At 32.9% G+C, this 20,557-nt stretch overlaps 1 protein-coding gene across 1 annotated transcript in view; it reads left to right on the top strand.

Annotated features, from left to right (window-relative positions):
• The window catches only part of Dmd (dystrophin), a 1,999,854-nt gene that overhangs the window by 683,885 nt on the left and 1,295,412 nt on the right, over positions 1-20,557 (top strand). Inside the window, exon 30 of the mRNA XM_090326714.1 lies at positions 11,382-11,543. Coding sequence (XP_090182840.1) covers positions 11,382-11,543 — 162 coding nt within the window. The remainder of the gene's footprint in view (positions 1-11,381; positions 11,544-20,557) is intronic.

The following is a 20,557-nucleotide window of genomic DNA, read 5'->3' as shown; positions in this document are numbered from 1 at the left end:
TCAATTATTATTTATTTCTTATTTAAGGCATGATTTCTTTTTTCACTGTTTATAAGTCTTCTCAATTTTCAATAATGATCCAAATCAACAGATGGGAGGGTTTAGTGACATTACACATCTCTAAATACATATCTCCTTTAAATACATTTGAGTTTCATGTTCAGTACATTTTGATTAAGCCTAGAAACTGTGTTTGGAATAGTTCCTATAGACTGTGATATTGATTCAGGTTTTGGAACAGTAATCTAGACCTTCATTCAAGCATGATTAATGCAGTCCACTTTGCTAAAGGGCCCTTTATCTCAGATTCATCTCTATTGTGGCCCATGAACATTATGTGCCCATTCACTGTTCATCACAGCTGGATGATTTCTGTATTGGAGAGATAAAACTCATTTCCAATTTCTGAACAATTAAACCAAGCAGGGGAAACAATGATTGTCTTCACAGCCAAAAATCCCTGCTGGATTACAATGAGCACTTTCTTGTAGGAAAGCATAGCAACTTTGGGTAGCATAGAAAAGGCATAACTGTCATCTTCAGTATAATACCACTGTCCCGCTCTTGGGTCATGATCTAGATGAAATTAGCATATCTTCTGTGAAAGGCCCTAAGCAGGTCTACATGGCTATAGAAATGGTTCCAAAAGCTAATTTTAAACTTTTTGTTACTTATGCAATTAGAGCAATCCCATAATTGAGGCCCTGATTACCTGAGACCTGCATCTCTACCCTCATGTAAACAATGACATTTTAATAAGGTTCAATTCAAGATGTGGAGAAGATATCACTCTGGGGAAGGAAGAAATGATAAACTAGTTATGCAACCAACATATGTCTATTTCAACAAGCTTAATTTTTTGAAAGAGTATCATATGGCAGAAGACGGTGGCCTCTCACATGGAATCAGTTTAATACAAAATTTTGCCAGTGTGTATTTGGTTTCCCATGCTCATAGCTGAACACACTTCCTTTGGTAATTTCAACCTGCTACTCAGGCATTATACAGAAGGTTTGGAAGGCAGAAGGAAATGCAACTGTTGCTTATAGTTTTTTGCTACTGTTTGAGGTAAACATTCCAGCCAAATGGATCTTATTACAGCCAAGATCCTGGCAGGAGTTCTTTTCTACAAAACTGGACTTTTGTTTTATCCACTTAGAGAATCATTATAATAACCTTAAAATAAAAGTGTGCAAATATTTACTAAGCTAGATATAGAGTTTTTCATAGAATTTGGACAATGCCTTAGGAAATAAAAAACATGTTCTATCTTATACTTACCTTCTCTAAAGCCAGGGAAGTAATGAGGTGTATTTACAGTGAATAAATACTATTAATCCTCATGATCTGGGGAAGTATTGAAATGGATCAGTCAGTCCAGAAATCCCATGAAAGATGGAGAGTTTTCTAGTTTTTTCAAGAAGAAACTAATCGCAATGATGATTGATCAACAAAATGCAGAGCCTTTCATTTCAAAAGAAATGGAAGACTGGGCTAAAATTATTGCAGACCCACATCACAGTAAAGGATAATGGCCATTCTAACTGGGATGAGATGAAATCTCAAAGTTGTTTCAATTTGCATTTCTTTAATAGGCAGAAATGTTGAGCATTTTTTCATGTCTGTAGGCCACCCTTATTTCCTCTACAGAGATTTCTCTATATATTCAACCCACACTTTAAAAGGATGGTTGTTTATTTGAGGATTTATTTTTGAAAGATTTAATTTTTTTAGCTGTAGGTCTATTTTAGATATGAGGCCTTTGTCTGTTGTATGGTTAACGGAGATCTCCCACTCTGTGGGCTTTCTATTTAACTTGCTAGCTATGTCCTTTGCCATTCAAAAGCTGTGAAGTTTAATGCAGTCCGTTTATTGAAACTTTCTTTGATTTGTTGTGTTTCTGGGCCTTTCTTAAGAAAGTTTCAACCTGTGCCAATGTGTCCTATCGTATCTCCTATTCATTACTATAAAAAATTTATATTATCTGCTGTTATTTTAAGGTATTTGATCCATTTGGAATTGATTCTGATGCAGGGTGACACGGAAGAATCCAATTTTAATTTTCTACAGGTGTTTAACCAATTCTGCCAACACCATTTGTTGAAGAGGCTGTCTTTCTTCCATTTTATTTTTTTGGCTATCTTATCGAAGATTAGTTGGCTATAGGATCTTATCGAAGATTAGTTGGCTATAGGATCTTATCGAAGATTAGTTGGCTATAGGATCTTATCGAAGATTAGTTGGCCATAGATCTGCAGACCAATTTCTTACTCATCAGTTCTATTCTATTGGTACTCAATGCTGTTCATGTGCCAGTACAATGCTGTTTTTATTAATATAGCTTTGTAATAGTGTTTGGAGTATGGTATGGATATTCCTCCAACACTTCTCTTTCTGTTAAAGATTGCTTTGGCTATATGGGGTCTTTTATTATTTCATATGAATTACGAATTTTGGATTGATTCCTCTATTTCATTAAAGAATGGCATTGGGCTGTTGATGGATATTACATTGAATTTGTAGATAGCCTTTGGAAATATTACCATTTTCATGATGTTAATCAGAATCATGGGAAGTTTTCCCAGTTCTTTATTTTTTCTTTAATTTCCTATTTCAGGTTTTTAAAGTTTTCAACATAGAGGTCCTTTACTTCCTTTGTTAATTCCTAAGGGTTTTTTTGAGACTATTGCAAAAGGAGTTATTTTCCTGATATCTGCCTCACTCGTTTCATTGTCAGCATATAGGAAAGCCACTGATTTTTTATTATAATTAATAGAGGGGTTACAGTTATAGTCACCAGATAGAAGGTGCATTACTTCACACACATTGATACCCTTTCTGATGTTTTTGTTCCCATTTCCCTCCCACAACCCCTCCCTTCATCTTGTTTATCCCCCTCCCTTTCCTATTTCAAATAAACAAACATATATACAATATACCAGATAACAAGGTAAGATACTGTAACAATATGAGAATAACCTAGGGACACCAAAAGAGATGAGAAATAACAGTGCATTAAGAACAGCAATCACACATTATACAGCTCTTATTTCCATATCCTGGAGGTCCATTCATTTATCCTCATCCTATATAAGCCATTGATTTTGGGGGGACCTGTCCTGGGCTTTAGAGCATGCCCTGAACACTGTCCTTGAGTTTTCTGAAGATTAGAGCTCTTGAGAAAACAGCTCCATTTCTGACTTTTTTCTATGTACATGGTACACGAGGAATCGAACCCGGGTCTTTGTGCATGCTAGGCAAGCATTCTGTCACTAGAACAAGTTACTGGCCCTTGATTTTGGGGGGCTTATTTTATACCCTGCTACTTTTCCAAATTTTGTATCAGCTCAAGTAACTTAAAGTGTTCTTTAACTACAGAATCATGTCATCTGCAAAGAGGAAAAGTTTTACTGCATCTTTCTCTATTTAGATCCCCTTTATGTTTACTTCTTGGCTTATTGCTCTAGCTAGGAATTCTAACACTATATTGAAAAAGAATTCAAAGACTGGACATCCTTCTCTCAGTCCTGATTTTAGTGGGACCAGCTTCAGTTTTCACCAATAAGTATAATACTAGCTGTACACTGGTCATACACAGCCTCATACTGAGGACTGTTCCATGGATTCCTAGTTTTTCCATAGCTTTTTTATCATAAAGAGGTATTGTATCTTATCAAATGCTTTTTCTGCATCTATTGAGATAATCATGTGGTTCTTTTCCTTGCTCTTGTTGATGTGATGAATTATATTGACTTGAGTATTCTGAACCATCAAGCTCTATTTGAGATGACCTAACTGATTACACAAATGTATTTCATTCATGGCCAACATTTGCAACCTTGTAATTACTCAGTAAAACAGAGTTACATAAATATTGTTTATAGTTTTATATAAAATCAGGGAGGCCAGAAACACCATGTCCATTGTTCATCCTGAGAGTCTGAATGCTTTTCTTTTTGTGCGCCAGTAGTGAAGCTTAAACTCAGGGACTGGTCTCTGTTATGGCTAGGATTTTCCCATCAAGGCTGGTGTTCAACCATTTCAGTAACAGCTCAACTTCCATACTTCCAGCGTGTGTGTGTGTGTGTGTGTGTGTGTGTGTGTGTGTGTGCATATGTGCATGCATATATGCAGTCGTGCATGCATATATGCATTCATGCATGCATGAGTTCACGAGATTGTACATATGCATGAGTGGTTAATTGAGATGAATATCTCATGGACTTTCCTGCTCAGGCTGCCTTCAAATCATGGTCCTCAGGTCTTAGCCTACTAAATATCTAAGTTTACAGGTGTAAGTCCTGTGTGCCGAGGTGACTGACCAGTACTGAGGAACCTTTCAATGAGTTCTATGTCAAATTAGTATGCTGGAAGTAATTTTAAGTAATTATACATCATTGACTTGTAATGCTACCTTTCTTTCTGAACTCTACTCTCTACTTTTTACTACAACTTGATTTTATCCCCAGATTCTGATTTTTGATTTATATTACAGATTCAGACTAGTGCCATAATATGTGTTCATATATTCAGACTGATTTTGTCACATAGTTCTCTATCAGAAAATGATATTTTATTTATGTGGACTATTAACCAAATATTACTTTGATAAAGTGTGGATTTTCATACTATTATTGCATAACTACTCAAAAAATATCTTTGCTATTTTGCCAGAGATTTTACTGACCAGGGAGGCTTCTCAAGTTATATAGAGAAAGAAAGCTTAGATAATTTGAACTCTGTAGATTTTTTTCTATGTTTACTGAAGTATAAGTTCATCACTTTTAGAGGGAAGATATCAGTTTGTTTCTGTCAAAGAAGACCAATTTTATTTTTCTACACGTAAAGATAAATGAATGCAGCAAAAATTCAGAAATGCCTTAAATATATTACTATACAGCTCTCTGACCATTCTAGAAGTGCTTTACTTGAGCGTGATGGCTATCTGATGTCAAGTTTCTTTGATAAATTGATTCCCAAGCATTACTTTCAACCATGGTTCCCTCAGAGGTCATGGAAGAACTTCAGTGTCCTGATATGTCCTTAAACAGATGAAATTGCTTCTAACCTAGACACTGATGATCTTAACATTTTTATTCCTTTCTTATAAAGGAAATTACAACAAGCTTCTTGTACTTGGTTCCCTTGCCTCAAATGGATTCAGATCCAGTAACAATAATAATAAATCTGTAAGGTTTGTGTGAAAAATGTAACATTGTCTTATAAAGAATGTCTATTTAAACATGTATAATTATCTCTCTAATCATTTATAGCCTACACATCTATCAAATACATGAATAAATATGCAACAAAGCCAGTTGTACGTGAGCCCCTATAAGATTCATATTCCACATGGCTTAAAGCAACACAGATTTTTATTTATTTGGTCTTTCTTGTCCATGTGATACTGTATGAGATCTAATTATTTTGGGGACAAATGGAATGAACTAATTAGAAAGAACAAAAAGCAACATTTCTGTCATTTTTAAGACTGTGATAAGCTGTTTACATTTTACTATATATTAATTTATTCCCCGATTTTACCTCAATAGCCATTTAATTCCAATTGCAAAATCCTGGCTGGTTTCTTCTTGAAAGCATTATTTCCTTAAAGCTATTTTAAGCATGCCAGATTTCCAGATATTATTAATATAAATTGGTAAGTATCTGTAACTTTCAGAGCAGTATGCAAAATTATGAAAAATTGAATGCTTTTAATCAAAGCCAAAGGAGATCTAAGTCAATAATAAACCCCAAGATCTACTTCAATTACAGCTTCTTTTAGAAATTCTAAACAATTAAAAATGCCATGAAGTTGTTTCTGAGCAAACAAAATATTCTTAACAATCCATAGATTATGCCACAAAATTTTGCTTGTGGTTTATTGAAGTTAGCAATCAGTTGACACATTTTATATAAGAAGTTGTACACACATGGATTATTTGTATTCATTTTATTGGCAGATGTTTATAAACTGCAATTTTCTGGATATTGCATGAAAAAAATATCACCACATATTTCTAAGTCTTCTACACACACAATGCTGCTCCAATCTTCAGTGCTTCTGAGACATACTCTTCCAGGTCCTTTTTTATCTTTTCATGCCTTATATGTACTACTTCCTATCTTTCCCTCGGCAGCATTGTAGGTGTTTGTGATATTCATTTTTTTCTTCTAACTCCACTTCAGTTTAGCCAGTGCTGAATTCATCAGCTGTCAGCAGTTTCCTGCATAATCTTAGACAAGAAGAACACAAAAATGAAATTATTTCTTCTCAAAATGTTTTTTACTTAAAATTTTTTTGCCAGTCCTGGGGCTCAAGCTCAGAGACTGGACACTGTCCTTGAGTTTTTTTGCTTAAGGCTAGCAATCTACTATTTGAGCCACAGCACCACTTCTGGTTTTTTTATGTATGTGGTACCAAGGAATCATATATGCTAAGGCAAACACTCTACCACTAGGCCACATTCCAGGCCCATTACTATTTTTAATGGCACCTTGAATTGATTCTATTGCTTTCTGGTATGTGTTGTAATGAAGAGCTGATTGTAGCTTGTTTCTACTTAAATATGCAATCTCACTGTCAGTGTAATATTTTCCTACGTTTTTAGCTTACACTTAAGCTATGGCCTAGATCATGGAAATAGAAAGTGATCTGTTAATTTCCTTTCACTGCCTTCTCTTACCTTTCAGATCATTTTATTCATCATTGGCCTAGGATGTAAGCATGAGGGTAATAGAAGAAAATGTGTTCTATAGTGCCTTTTGCTTCTTTTTTCTTTTTCTTTTTTTTTTAAAGAGACACAAGCATGAGCTTTCTTTGGATTATAAATGTGGACTCTTAATTGGGTCTTGAAGATGTTCCTCAATCCTATTAACATATCTTTAATGTTTTTGACCCTGTGATACACTTACTTCATTGACAATATTCATGATAGATAACTAAAACATAGATGACTTCTTTAGTATTCTTTTGACCTATGAAAAACTATGTGCTGCACAAAGACTAATATAAACTTCACTACTAGTCATCATTTCTAATTGTCTTTTTTATATCTCTCACGTTAGAATCTCTAGACAAGCAGTTATGATGGTCTTCAAGGTATATTCGCTTGCCTGGAGCAACAATTTTTAAATATTAAAACTTATTTCTCCTTGAGATATTCACAGAAGTCACCTCCATTTTTCCCTAGGTCATAGATTTTGATTTGTATCCAAAATCTTCATAGAGTTTTGATAAAAGTAGGTTTGTGGGGTACTTAAGAGAAATTTTTCTACCTCTCTTGTAAACTTTTGGATGTTTTGTAGTATTCACTTTTGAGAATGAAATGGACTTAGAAAATATTGCTTTCAGGTGAATAGTAAACTTCAAATCAAAAATCACAATGGTGATACTTCAAATGAGCTCTTACATTAATTAAAAGAGTAAAGAAAGTAAAAGCTATGGAAATGAATTGGCAATTCATCACTATAATACTTGCTACTTAGGAGACCAAGATCTAAGAATCATGGTTTGAAGCCAATAAGGGCAGATAAGGATGTGAGACTCTTGTTGCTAATTAACCACCAAAAAGCTGGAAGGGTGGCTATTGCTCCGATGGTAAAGTGTTAGCCTTATTATGCTCAAGGGACAGTGGTAAGCCCTGAGATCAAGCCCCAACACTGGCACCAAAAATGCTTTCAAATCTACCAACATGATTCACTTAATTTGATTATTTTATTAATTAGTACTTGAATAAATTACCTTTCTTTTAACTGACAAACATTTCTTTTTCATTAAACTTAAGACTTCAAGTAGAAAAGTTCTTAGCTAGGACTGTCTTAGAAATTAAGTGAGGCTGTCAGATAATTCACTAGTGTCCTTGTCTGAGTTTTCAGTTCAATGAATGAATTAGATTTGCTTTCTGCCTGTCTCTTACAGAATTCCTACTCCCAGCCACTGTTCATACTAAGAAAATATCACTTATTCATCTGTCTTCTGCAAAATATGGATATTCAAAATTTTGTCAATTAATGATCTCTGAAACATAAACATTTTTAAAACTGTATTTCTTGTCTTTTCCATCCTTTTTTTTTGGGGGGGGGGTACTGAAGATCGAAACTAGGACGTTGCAGTTGCTAGGCAAATGCTTTGCCACTGAGCTACATCCCAGCCCTGAAGCATAAATATTTTAAACAATTGAACAGTGTTTAAAGTATCAAAAATATCCAGTTAGAATTAAAGACATTCTATCAACTTCATTCAATGAGAAACCATAGGTCAAGTGAGCAGAGCATTAGAAAATCCACAAGTCTGGCACCAGCAATGTTTGCCTAATAAGATATTTAGAAATACAAGGTATCTTATGAACGATTAGTTCAAAAATTCTGCAAAACTGGATTGACATCAGGTATTTTTACTTCCTGGGATAATCAAAGAAACTGTGTAATAAAGTCTCACTTATTGAGTGCCAAGCCAAGTAAGAACCAACCCACCTCAGACCAACTCTATCATGACCTCATAAGCCATACTTCTCCTTTCCTTCCATTTAATCTTGTTCATAGAAAAAATTCTAAACATAAAATTGAGGTTATATTTGTGCTTAAAATTATTCTGTATTGCATTATTTAATATTTTTATTAAAATTCAATTAGGTGTACATTAAAGAGTAGGCTATTTTCGCATTGAGCTAGAAAAGCAATAAAATTTAAACAAGGCCTGAGCAGGCAAGTACTGCATATTGTAAGACTGAAGGGACTATTCAACCACTTTTCAAAAGGCTGGTATGTGTTTGTTACAGAATCACTTCTGTGGAAAAGGTCTGTGTAGGCTATATTTTAATCTGCAATACAGAAGGCTCTGATTATGAATGTGAGTACTGTTATCTAAATTATCATATGACATATGTTCTACTTGAAGTTTTCACTGAGACAAAGAAACTATGTTTGAATTAGAGTACAAGGAATGGTCTTCGTAATCAATCTTGTCAAAATGACATACTCTTGCAAAGGTACTTGATGCTAATGAAAGGAGCAAAAAGTATATTTTAGTAGGAATGGATTAAAGATTGCTACAAATAATGTCTCACTGTATTATGATAATTTTGATCTGAAAATAATAGGACAAACTTTTCTCCAAAGGATATATTTCTCAGCAAGTGGTCACCTTTCACTTTTCAATTTCTTTTGTAAATTCCTTGGATTAAACTACTTTCACTTTTATGTTTTTTCATTAAACCCATTTTTGTATCATTATCCAGTCATTGGAAAAGCTATTTTTTTAGTGAATTGATAGCAGTGTATAAGTCAACCATAATCCTTGACCTCATTAGAATTGAGAGTGTAGAGTAAATTCACTCAATGCACAATTAATGGAAAATTACAATGTGTTATGTTAATACATGTGCAAACCAAGACAAATACAAGCTCAGGAATATAAAAATTTCAAGAGGCAATATATGAATTATAAGCATATCAGATAAGGCATCTATTAAGTAGCTTATTGGCTTAATTTAGTCATTCCATGCTACAAAGAAATAACAATGTGTGTGTTAGAAGTGAAATATCAAAATAAAATAAAAACACTATAAAAGTGTGAAATTTTACTTATCACTAAAAAATAAACATTCAAGTGTTATGTCTCAAAATTTAGAAGGCGTCAGGGATAGGATGTAATCCGGATAGAATGTAATCCACAGTTGAATAGAGATGAACTGGCCAAGGAAAAACATGGTGAAGTTACGATTTTCCTGAAAAAATAATTTTGGGACATAATCAGTAATCCAAAGTGATATGTGTGTTTCTGTTAGGAAATGAAAAACAAATTTATTTACAGAAATGGGAATAAAACATATTGAATAGTGGGTACTTCAGCAGAAAAGCATTTTTAAGCTATATTAAGGGATAAATAGTATATCCTAAGAAAAATATCTTTAGAGGATTTTAATCAGAGAAACACAATTTCATTTTCAAAACAACACTCTGAAACTTTAAATTTTGATAGCTGTGGAGCATACAGGTGGAAACACACACACAGAGGATATATATATATATATGTATGTATGTATGTATGCACACATAAAGAATACATATGCATGTATGCATGCATCCACCCATCCATCCATATACACAAGATGTACAAATATGTACTTGAGGTAGAGTATTGAGAGTTGCCAAAACGTAGGATGTCATTGATGCTAAATGTTTATATAGAGTAAGAAGAGAGTCTTGGATAAATCTTGAAGAAAAGATTTATGGTTTGCAGGAAAATGATGAGAAATCTCTCTTCCCTTCTAAAATATAGATTCTTCATTTCCCTTGATCAAGGTGCATATAATTTTATCCTTGAAATACTATATTTTAGATTGGCTTCTTTGAAAAATAATTATCTATCCAATATTATTCAAGTTGAAACCCAATATTTGCATTGTCTATGGAGTATTTAATATTCTATATGCAATTTAAAATTTAAGATCAATTTAAATACTTCAGTTCTAGTCTTAAGGAAGGAGAATATTATTCAATGATATGATCAGATCTAAATATCATATATAAATAATATTGACTGAGTATGATGAACGATTTAAGGAATTTCCAATAAGACGCATGTCCTCTTCTTTACTTTTAAAAGTTCTCTTTTAAAGGTGAAAAAATCCTTGAAGAAAGACTGCAATCTGTTCAGCATGCTATTTATACTTAAAAGTGTTAAATTATCCTAATCATACTTAGAGTAACAATCAAGATTAATTTCAGATATATTAGGATTACTTATCATTTGTTCTACTTCAGCAGTAACACAAATCCAATTGTACCATTTCCATAATCCAAATTGTAAAAGAGGGGGAAAAGCTGTGTAAAGCTGGTTGAAAAAGTAATCAAAATAAATCCTTAACCAGATGGTTATCTAAAACTCTCTTTTTTGAAAAGGAGCAGAATCTGGACAGATTGTATATGTGTCTCTCTGGTGGAAGTGGATTATCTGTTTTGAATTGGATTGTGATGCCGATGACCCTATTCTAAGTAAACCAAATCTCTTCAACTATATAATGAGATCAGGAGGAACATTCAGACTGAGAACAACAGATTGCAGCAGCTTAGATTATTTTGCTAATGTTTTTTTTTTTCCAGCCTCTTTCTTTGACGTATAGGACACATCCTCTTTTCTTTTAGCTTAGTTTTTCCTTTTAGAGATTTCTAAGTCTGTAGTTGTGGGTGCTAGTTATTTTTTCTTCTTACCTTTAAAAATATTATAAATAGAGCTGAATGAGTGGCAGGAAGCTGCGAAATCTATCTTACAAAAAGGTGATATTGGAAGAGCCTGGAATCATCATTTACTGTGCAGCAGGAGTATAGGGAACTGCCAAGAGTAATATTCAGATAATGTGTTTTTTCTTTTTCTTTAGGCTGTGAGAAGGCAAAAGTTGCTTGAACAGAGTATCCAGTCCGCCCAGGAGATTGAAAAATCCTTACACTTAATTCAGGAGTCTCTTGAATACATTGACAAACAGTTGGCAGCTTTTATTGCTGACAAACTGGACGCAGCTCAAATGCCTCAGGAAGCCCAGGCAAGTACAACTACCAGATAAAGAGCTTCTGTTCCTTTGTTTTTAATTACCTCCACAGGATATTGCTGATTTTCTATCTTGAAGTTAATTCAATTAGTTGGATGGTGGTTTCTGCATTGACTGATTTGATTCTTTAGAAGATAAAAGAAATCTTGACTAATATGCTCTTCTATCTTTCTTAAGTAATCAATATAAAAATTGAAATAGAAGCACTTGAGTAAGGCTTAGTAATTTCAAGTTTTTCCAACTACACACACTAAAGCTAGAGGAAAACCAAAACATGAAAACAGGAAAGGAAATATTTTTATGGAAACTTAAACAGTAGTCTCAAATCATTTGGGTATCAAGTCTTCTCAGTTTTCATGTAATTACACGTCATTGGATATCTTTCTCATTGTATATTGTGAGTAGTTAATAACAAAGTTAAAAATAGATTTGCTTCTTATTACTACTGATTATGCCAGATATACTCAAATTAATACATTCAGAACTCAGATACATTCAATATAAACTATGAATTGTGTTAACCAGATATTTTGGACTGAGATTTTAAATAACATAAAAATTGGTATGAAGATTAGTAAATTTAGACTATATCTAAATATAATTTCACATTGGGAAATATTTGTAAATGCCAAGTTTGTGTTTTTAAATAACATTTAAATATATGGGAAGAATCGTTGGACTTATAATATTTAAATAAAGTATTATAAATAGTAATTGTGTGGTGACTTTTCAAACCTTCTCTACATGTTGTGGGCCCTATTCAAATGTAACTTAGAGTTGGTTGCTGGTGGATCATACTTGTAATCCTAACTACTCAGGAGGCTGAAATCCGAGGATCCCAGTTGGAAGCCAGCCCTGACAGGAGAGTTTGTGAGACTCATCTCCAATCAACCACCAGAAAACCAGAAGTGGCTCTGTGGCTCAAAGTGGTAGAGTGCTAGCCTTTAACAAAATGCTTAGGGAAATTGCCCAGGCCCTGAGTTCAAGCCTAAGACTGAAAATATGTGTTTATAACTTAGATGTAACTAAAAGTATATAAAGAACATTAGGTATAATCTACAAATCCAAAAATTTATCTTCCCACCAGGGTAATTTTGAAGAGAAATGGGAAATAATGGCAAACATATTTGAGGATCTTTACCTTCCCAAAAATCTAGTGTAGTTCTCTCTCATTCTTAATACTATCCCTGCTTCACTCACAGAGGGTTTTGTAAATAATATTGAGAAAGATATTATCGGTGAGTTGGAGAGGGATTATAACGAAAATACAGAGTGATTCTACTTTTTTGTCAATTTAGTGGATGTCCTCAGAGGATTGTTTGAGTAAAGACTTCTCATGATGGTCTAAGTGGATGTAAAGAAAAACATAAGTGTATAAATATTAAACATTAAAAATCCAAATATGCATATTAAGTTAATTTTGAGACACAGAACAAATATGAGTATATAGATTGGCTTAGAAAAATTTTGAATGATTTTAGGAAAAAGTGTTGAGTTGAAAATTTTATAGGACACAGTGTGTATTATTTAATTAGAAATGCATGTTATGGGAGCTAGTGGCTAATGATTGTAATTCCATCTACTCAGGAAGCTGAGATCTGATTATCTGAATTTTAAGCCATCCTGGCCAGGAAAATCTGTGAGACTCTTGCCTCCAATTATACCACCAAGAAGCTGGAAATGGAGCTGTGGCTCAAGTGTTAAGTTCAAGCCCCAGGACTGTCACACACACACAAAAATGATACAAATGCCTAACTCTATAAGCATAAACATTAGATAATAGTTTCTAATAATAGGAAAAAGGATACATTTGCTTACTTAGCATTCTCAGATAAAAAATATTTTATAACATTTAGCCATAGAGGTTAAATAGCACTTGTAAATAGCAGAAATTAAGACATTTTAAAACTACTTCAACAAAGGAACTTTAGAATACTGATCAGTTCAAATGTATTTTCTATATATTGTTTTACTTGCATTTTCAAGTATAAATGAATCTCCCTTATTGCTAATAATCAGTGTTGGAAATTGTAAACCACTAAATGCTATCAAGACATTGTTCTCCAGTTCTTCATTTGAAGATGACAGCAAATTATTTTTTCCTGAAAAAAATTATCACTTATTCAGAGTAACAGGATTTTATTTTCTAATGCTCATTTTGAAGCTTCCATGAAAAAGTTTAATAGAGAGTAAACAAGTTTCCTGTGAAAGAAGAACTTAATTCTGTGAGCCACAGAACCCACTTAGAATATAGCAAAATAGCATACTTATTGTGTAATTCTGTGAGCCACAGAACCCACTTAGAATATAGCAAAATAGCATACTTATTGTGTATGTGTGTAGAGGAGAGATATATCTTAATACTTACATTAACCAAAACCAAATATATTTCTCTAAATATTGTGGAAAATGCATTGTTGATTAAATGACAAGTGGACTTTGCTTTCTCCTTTCATACACTGAATATTTAATTCATCACAGAAGCAGGACAATATAAATGACATTATCCTTTAGTGTTCTCAGTATATGCTCACATTTTCTGTCAAATACTGTTTGCAGAGATTTGTGGATGTCTGCCTCCACCGTGTGGTGCACTGATAGTTTTGCTACTAAATTCGAATCTGTTAGTAAAGCCACATTTTCCAGCATTTTAAGACTAAGATTGTCAAATATACATACTTCCCATGATTGAGGAAATGGATATACATGAGGTTTTGATGTCTATATTATTAATATTAAAACTCAATATAGATCAAGGTACTTCCTTACATTCTTGTTAGCATTTCTAACTATAGGACAGAAAAGAGTTCTTTTCTTCAGTATGTGGATTAATCAGTTATCTGTTGTAAGCTTAGAAAACCCTGTCCTTTTAATTTGAATTTTATTGAATTTTCTTATTTTTATTTAGTGATACATGCTAGCTGGACTAAAGATTAACCTTTTAGACTATAAAACAAATATATGACAAGCATACTAGAACATAGGTTGATATAGAAGCATTTTATTTCTAATAATAGTACTTAGCCAAACTACCACTTAACTGCTGTGATTACAATCTGAACTGCAAAATGCCAGCCCACTTAAAAAGAGATTTTTGTTAAAGTACAATGTTAAAATTATAACAGAGATAACTGAATCAATGTTAATAGGGAACCTTTACCTAGAAAATAAATATATATTTTAGATACTGAAACAAAATTGTAAGAATCTTGTAAAAATTACTATGAATAAAAATATTAAACAAGTGCTTCTTTGAAACAATTTGAAAAATAAAGTTCCCTCATTGTTTTAACTTTAAAGAAACTCATGGAATGAATTCATATTTATGTGTTCATTTCCCACAATAATATACTAACTTACAAAATTTATTTTTAACTATTGATATGATCCAGCAAAAAGAATCCAAGTATCCAAACTGTATCCCAGAACAAATCACAATCAGAATGGACTCAGTCATCAAAATGTTAAGAAACACTCAACTATTTTCACATAGCTAAAATTAAGCAGTTTAGTTCATTGCATGGGTATGCAGGCAACCCTATTGCTTGCTAAATTAGATTCTCTGTTTTATGCCCAGGGAGTGGTATCACTGAATCCTAATGTACTGCTGATTTTAGTTTTTTGAGGAAGTTCAGTATAGATACCCCTAATGGCTTTGGTAATTTACATTTTCAACAAGAATGTCTAAGGAATTTTTCCTCCTCCATTCTCATAATCCTTTGTCAGTCATTGATTTATGTTCTTCACAATCATATAATCACATAATTCTGACTGGTGTGAAAGAGAATGTGAATGTTCCTTTATTTGCATTTCATTCTTAACTAAGGACACTGAATTTTATAAGTTTATAGTCCCCCCACCTTTTTTTAAATGGCTGGTACTGGGGCTTGAATTTATGGTAATTTAGCTTTTTCCACTCAGAGCTGGCATTCTACCACTGAGCCAAGCTCCACTTCTAGCTTTTTATTTTGTTTTATTTTATTGTCAAGGTGATACACAGAGGGGTTACAGTTATATAAGTAAGGTAATGAGCATATTTCTTGTCAAATATTGTTATCTCCTCTCTCATTATTTCCCACTGTCTCTCCTGATCCCCTCATTCCACTCTCCTTCCCCCAAGTTGTAATGTTCTGAGTCTCATGGATTTTCCTGCTTGTGCTGAGTAGCTAGGATTGCAGGCATAAGCCACTGGAACCCACTGGGCTTTTGTTCTTTAGAAAACTGTTCAATTCATTTACCATGTATTAATTGGATTATATGTTCTTTTACTGTTTGTTTGATGAATAGCTTGCAAAGAATCCATTACTTTTAGGCCTCTCATACTTCTAATCAGTCCTATAAGAATGACTGTATGATTTATGACAGAATCACTGTAAGATTCTTACATCTTTGTCAGAATTTCATTGGGAGGGAGTCTGGAGTAACACTCAAACTACTAGGGGTTTCCTCTCCTATTTTAAATTCGTTTTTATTGTTTTATGAAATCAGTGAAAATAGAAAATATGGCTGAGAACTATTACACATATATAATTTTAGACAAATAGAAATTTTGCTGTGGGTGTTTGAGGTTAAAGTCAGCTTGATTTTCTTTCATTTTTCCTATTTCCAAATCTACAGTAAATGTATAAATTAGCTGAATCATTTTAAGGATCACTGCAGTATTTTTATAATTAGCTACTTATATAATTTCTAAAATTCTGGACATTTCATAACATGCTCTTTTTTTTCCTTTTCAAATAATTTCAGATCTTGAATTTCCAATATGTAAGAAAACCTAACCTAGACAACTGTAAAAGTCACCCAGACCATTATATGTATAGGACGCACATTCTATAAAGGAAAATCTGATTATTATACAACAGGGATTATAGTCACTTAACTATTCTAAATTTTTGTCTCACAGATCTCTGCTTTTCTCTTTTGGAATCTCTCATACGTTTAGATGTATGAACAACAGAAGGAATGTGAACGAATTCAGAAAACAAGCAAATGTAACATGTATTTTTATAACAGTAAAGTCAGCTATGCTGAGTTTATCATCAGATCTCATTTGCTAGATATGCTCTTTTTTATTCAATAAGATGCCTACAATGTTTCATTCACTAAATTAAGACTTCAGCTTCATTAAGAGAACACTGTAATTCTGATTTCTCCCTTCTCAATCTTTCTCTCATTAAAAGTGTATAATTCAGTATCAATAAAAAAATAGGGAAAAACTTTTTAAACAAAAGAAATTACTAATTTAAACTGATTACATTAGCTGTACTTCAAAAGAACTTATAATTGAAGTTGTCCTGTTTATTGAAGAAACTAAGATTTAAATCACTTTGAATGTATTTAGTCTGATTTATATTGAAACTTTCTAAATTATCAAAATGAATGGCTTAAAAAGTAAAGAATGAAATGCATATTTTGGTCTGTCATATTGAGTTTATGATTTCATTAAGGGAAAAAACATACTTTTATGATGTAAATAAACACACTTGATTGCCAAATGACTTAGAACCCTCTAACTTTATATCCTACTTCTCTGTTTTGTGAATTTAAGTATATAAACCATCTAGGTGATTTTTTGAGAATTAATATAAGGATTAAATAACCTACCCAAAAATGAAAATGAAGAACTAGATAAGCAATTTCAGTTCAAATGTTCAACTGATACCTCCATATATTCTTACTCATTCAACAAAGGAGATCTGGCAGTGTAACTAATTTTCAGTCTGTTGTCAAACTACGTGCCATATTGTGGAGTGTTGCTATTCACAATTTATTGCATTGCCAGTTTGGAAAGAAGATGATGGTGATGATGATGATGATGATTGTTATTATTATTATTATTATTATTATTATTATTATTTTGTAAATCATGGGGAGAGAATTCTGGGCTGGGCCTTTGTCCCTGAGCTCTTCAGCTCAAGGCTACCGCCCCACCCCTTAAGCCTCAGCAACACTTCTTTTCTTGTGATTAATTGGAGATAAGAGTCTCATGGACTTTAGTGCCCAGAATGGCTTTGAACCAAGATCCTCAGATCTCTGCCTCCTGAGTAGCTAGGATTACAGCTGTAAGCCACCATGCCCGGCTTATGGTTATTATTTTTATTTAGACCTGTTGAATTATTGGGAAAACCGTCACAAGCATTGAAGTTTGGAAACATGCCACCAATTATACAGTCCATTTTGAGAAACTGCACAGTATTATTTCATCATAGAAAGTATGATGATGAAATGTGCACTTTTCATATTACAAACTCAGAAATGTTTATCATCTTAAACTGAAGGTAAATTATTCTACCTTATTTGAACATGTCTCTATAACTTCTAAATATAAAGATAAAACAAACTAATAGCACCATAGAATGATCTAAAATATTTGAATATTTTGAAGTAATTTAAATGGAACATTTTTCCAATTTACTCTAACATAAATGGATATTATAAATAGAGCTACTAGAGGAGATAATAAGCCAAATTGCTACTGATCACCCAAACAATATGGTTAGCTTTAATATTTTATAATATTTATTATCTAAAACTATTTTATCTCTAATTTACTTTCGTTGTCTTTTTTTTTGCCAGTCCTGGCTGGACTTTTTCAAGGCTAGAGATCTACCACTTGAGACACAGCTCCACTTCCAGCTTTTTTCTATGTATGTGGTATTGAGGAATCAAACCTGGGTCTTTGTGCATGCTAGGCAAGCACTCTACCACTAGGCCAAACTCTCAGCTTGTCTTTTCTTGTCTACCTCCATTTCTTACTACTAATGTTTGAGAACAAGACCAACTAGTAAATGCTCAAGAAGTATCTTGCAATTTTATTAAAGTACACAAGGTTTTCCTTACAAATTATATATTAACAAAAATATGTCTAGCAATGTAACAGTTTTTTACAGTCAGTGAGCCCTAAATGACTCTTGGTATTTTGCTATTTGAAGTAAGCTAGAGCCAAAGGAACATAGGCTCCATGTATTTTTCTCATTTGTAATAATTATTACAAATCTAGGATTCTCCTAGAGAATCAACATAGCTTAAAAGCTATGTATATATAGTTATATATGATGAGACTAAAATATTAATTCTAGGATATGGAAAAAAGTGGTTTATATTTGTGATTGTTCTTCTTAATATACTATGTGGTTATTTCTTTTTGCTTTTTTCCAATGTCTTCTTGTTCCTTCATTGTTTTGTTTTGTAGACATATATAACCAGTTTGAGATTCACTGATTTTCACAGAGATAATAATTAGACAATACTATATAATTAATTTTGCTCAGTACATTGTCATCTTGAGACAAAATGTTTTTATGTGGTAAATCACTACATAGTTAAAAGTTTTACACTTAAAATTCATGTTAACATTGGGTGCAATAATTTAGTAATATTAGCTTTAGTTATAAATAAATGGATATTTCTACTGACAACTTAGGTTGTATGAGTTATGCTTAAAAGCTTTTTTCTGATGTTTCTTGAAGTAGAGGCTTATGTTGAAGAATTATATGGTATACACTGAAACTTGTAAAACTTATTATTCACAGTCATAATTCTTGAAAAGATGTCATCTAATATCTTTTAGTATATTTCATTTATTTTGGTTGTAATTATTAATTTACTATTGCTTTTTAAATTTCTAATCTAACAGTGTTGGTTTTTTTCTCTTAATAGTCAACAGTAGCAATATATTTAATATTTTCCTTTCTGACTTGTTTTTCAGTTACTTTATCTGGAATTACTTTCATTCTTCAACATTACAAAGGCTCCAATAATTGGTTGATATTTCTTTATCCCATTAAATACTCAAAACTGCTACAGCTTAATTTTAGTGGCCATTTTCTGTCATTGATTTGATATATGAGAATCATCTGATGAGATAAAGCATTATTAAAAGACTTCTCAGTTCAGTTAATTGTAAATTTCTGTATTGGAAATGTTATTAATATCTGATATTTTTTCTAAATTTTTGTCCTGAACTATTTTATTGTAAAGGTAATATACATAGGACTTATGGATATTTATGTAAGGTGGATAAAAAATATATTCCTTTTGAACAATGTCAACCATGCCCTTGCTCTCTCCCAGATTTCCTCTCCTCTTCCCAGCTATGAGTTTTGTAGTTCACTTTCAGAACAGTATCCAGTGAGTACTGCTGCTGCATTTGTTCAACCTCTATGCCTCCATTACTGCCTCTCCCTCTTGTCCTCCCCAAAACATGAATAAACAAATAAGACAAAATGAAATGAAAACAAAAATAGATACAAAGAAGGATTATTTTTTTTAAAAAACTTCTGTTTCAATTTTTGGAGCTGTTGATATATTTTAGATATGAGGCCTTTGTCCGCTGTATGGTTGGTGAAGATCTTCTCCCATTCTGTAGGCTTCCTAATTAATTTACTAGCTATGTCCTTTGCCATACAATAACTCTGCAGTTTAATGCAGTCCCACTTATCCAGCCTTTCTCTGATTTGTTGTGATTCTTGGTCCTTATTAAGAAAGTTTCGACCTGTGCCAAGGAGGCCTAGTGTATCTCCTATTCCTTCTTGTAAAGTTTTCAGTGTGTCAGCTTTTATCTCGAGGACTTTGATCCATTTGGAGTTAATTCTAGTACTGGTTGACAAAGAAGGATCCAACTTTAGTTTTCTGCAGGTGCTTAACCAGTTCTGCCAGCACCACTTGTTGAAGAGGCTGTCTTTCTTCCATTCTATTTTTTTGGCTCCCTTGTCAAAGATTAGGTGGCCATAGATCTGTGGTTTAATATCTGGGTCCTCAGTTCTATTCCATTGGTCTTCAGGACTGTTCTTGTGCCAGTACCGAGCTGTTTTGATAATTATAGCTCTGTAATAGAGTCTAAAGTTTGGTATTGAAATTCCTCCTGTGCTGTTCTTTCTGCTAAGAAGTGTTTTTGCTATACGGGGTCTTTTCTTATTCCATATGAAATGTTGGATTGCCTCTTCTATTTCTTTAAAGAATGGCATTGGGATATTGATGGGTATTGCGTTGAATTTGTTGATAGCCCT

Source organism: Megascapheus bottae, chromosome X (genome assembly GCF_031878675.1).
Source record: "Megascapheus bottae isolate mThoBot1 chromosome X, mThoBot2.hap1, whole genome shotgun sequence".
Lineage (NCBI taxonomy): Eukaryota > Metazoa > Chordata > Mammalia > Rodentia > Geomyidae > Megascapheus > Megascapheus bottae.
The sequence above is the reverse complement of the archived record's forward strand: the minus strand, read 5'-3'. Positions and strand labels throughout refer to the sequence as shown.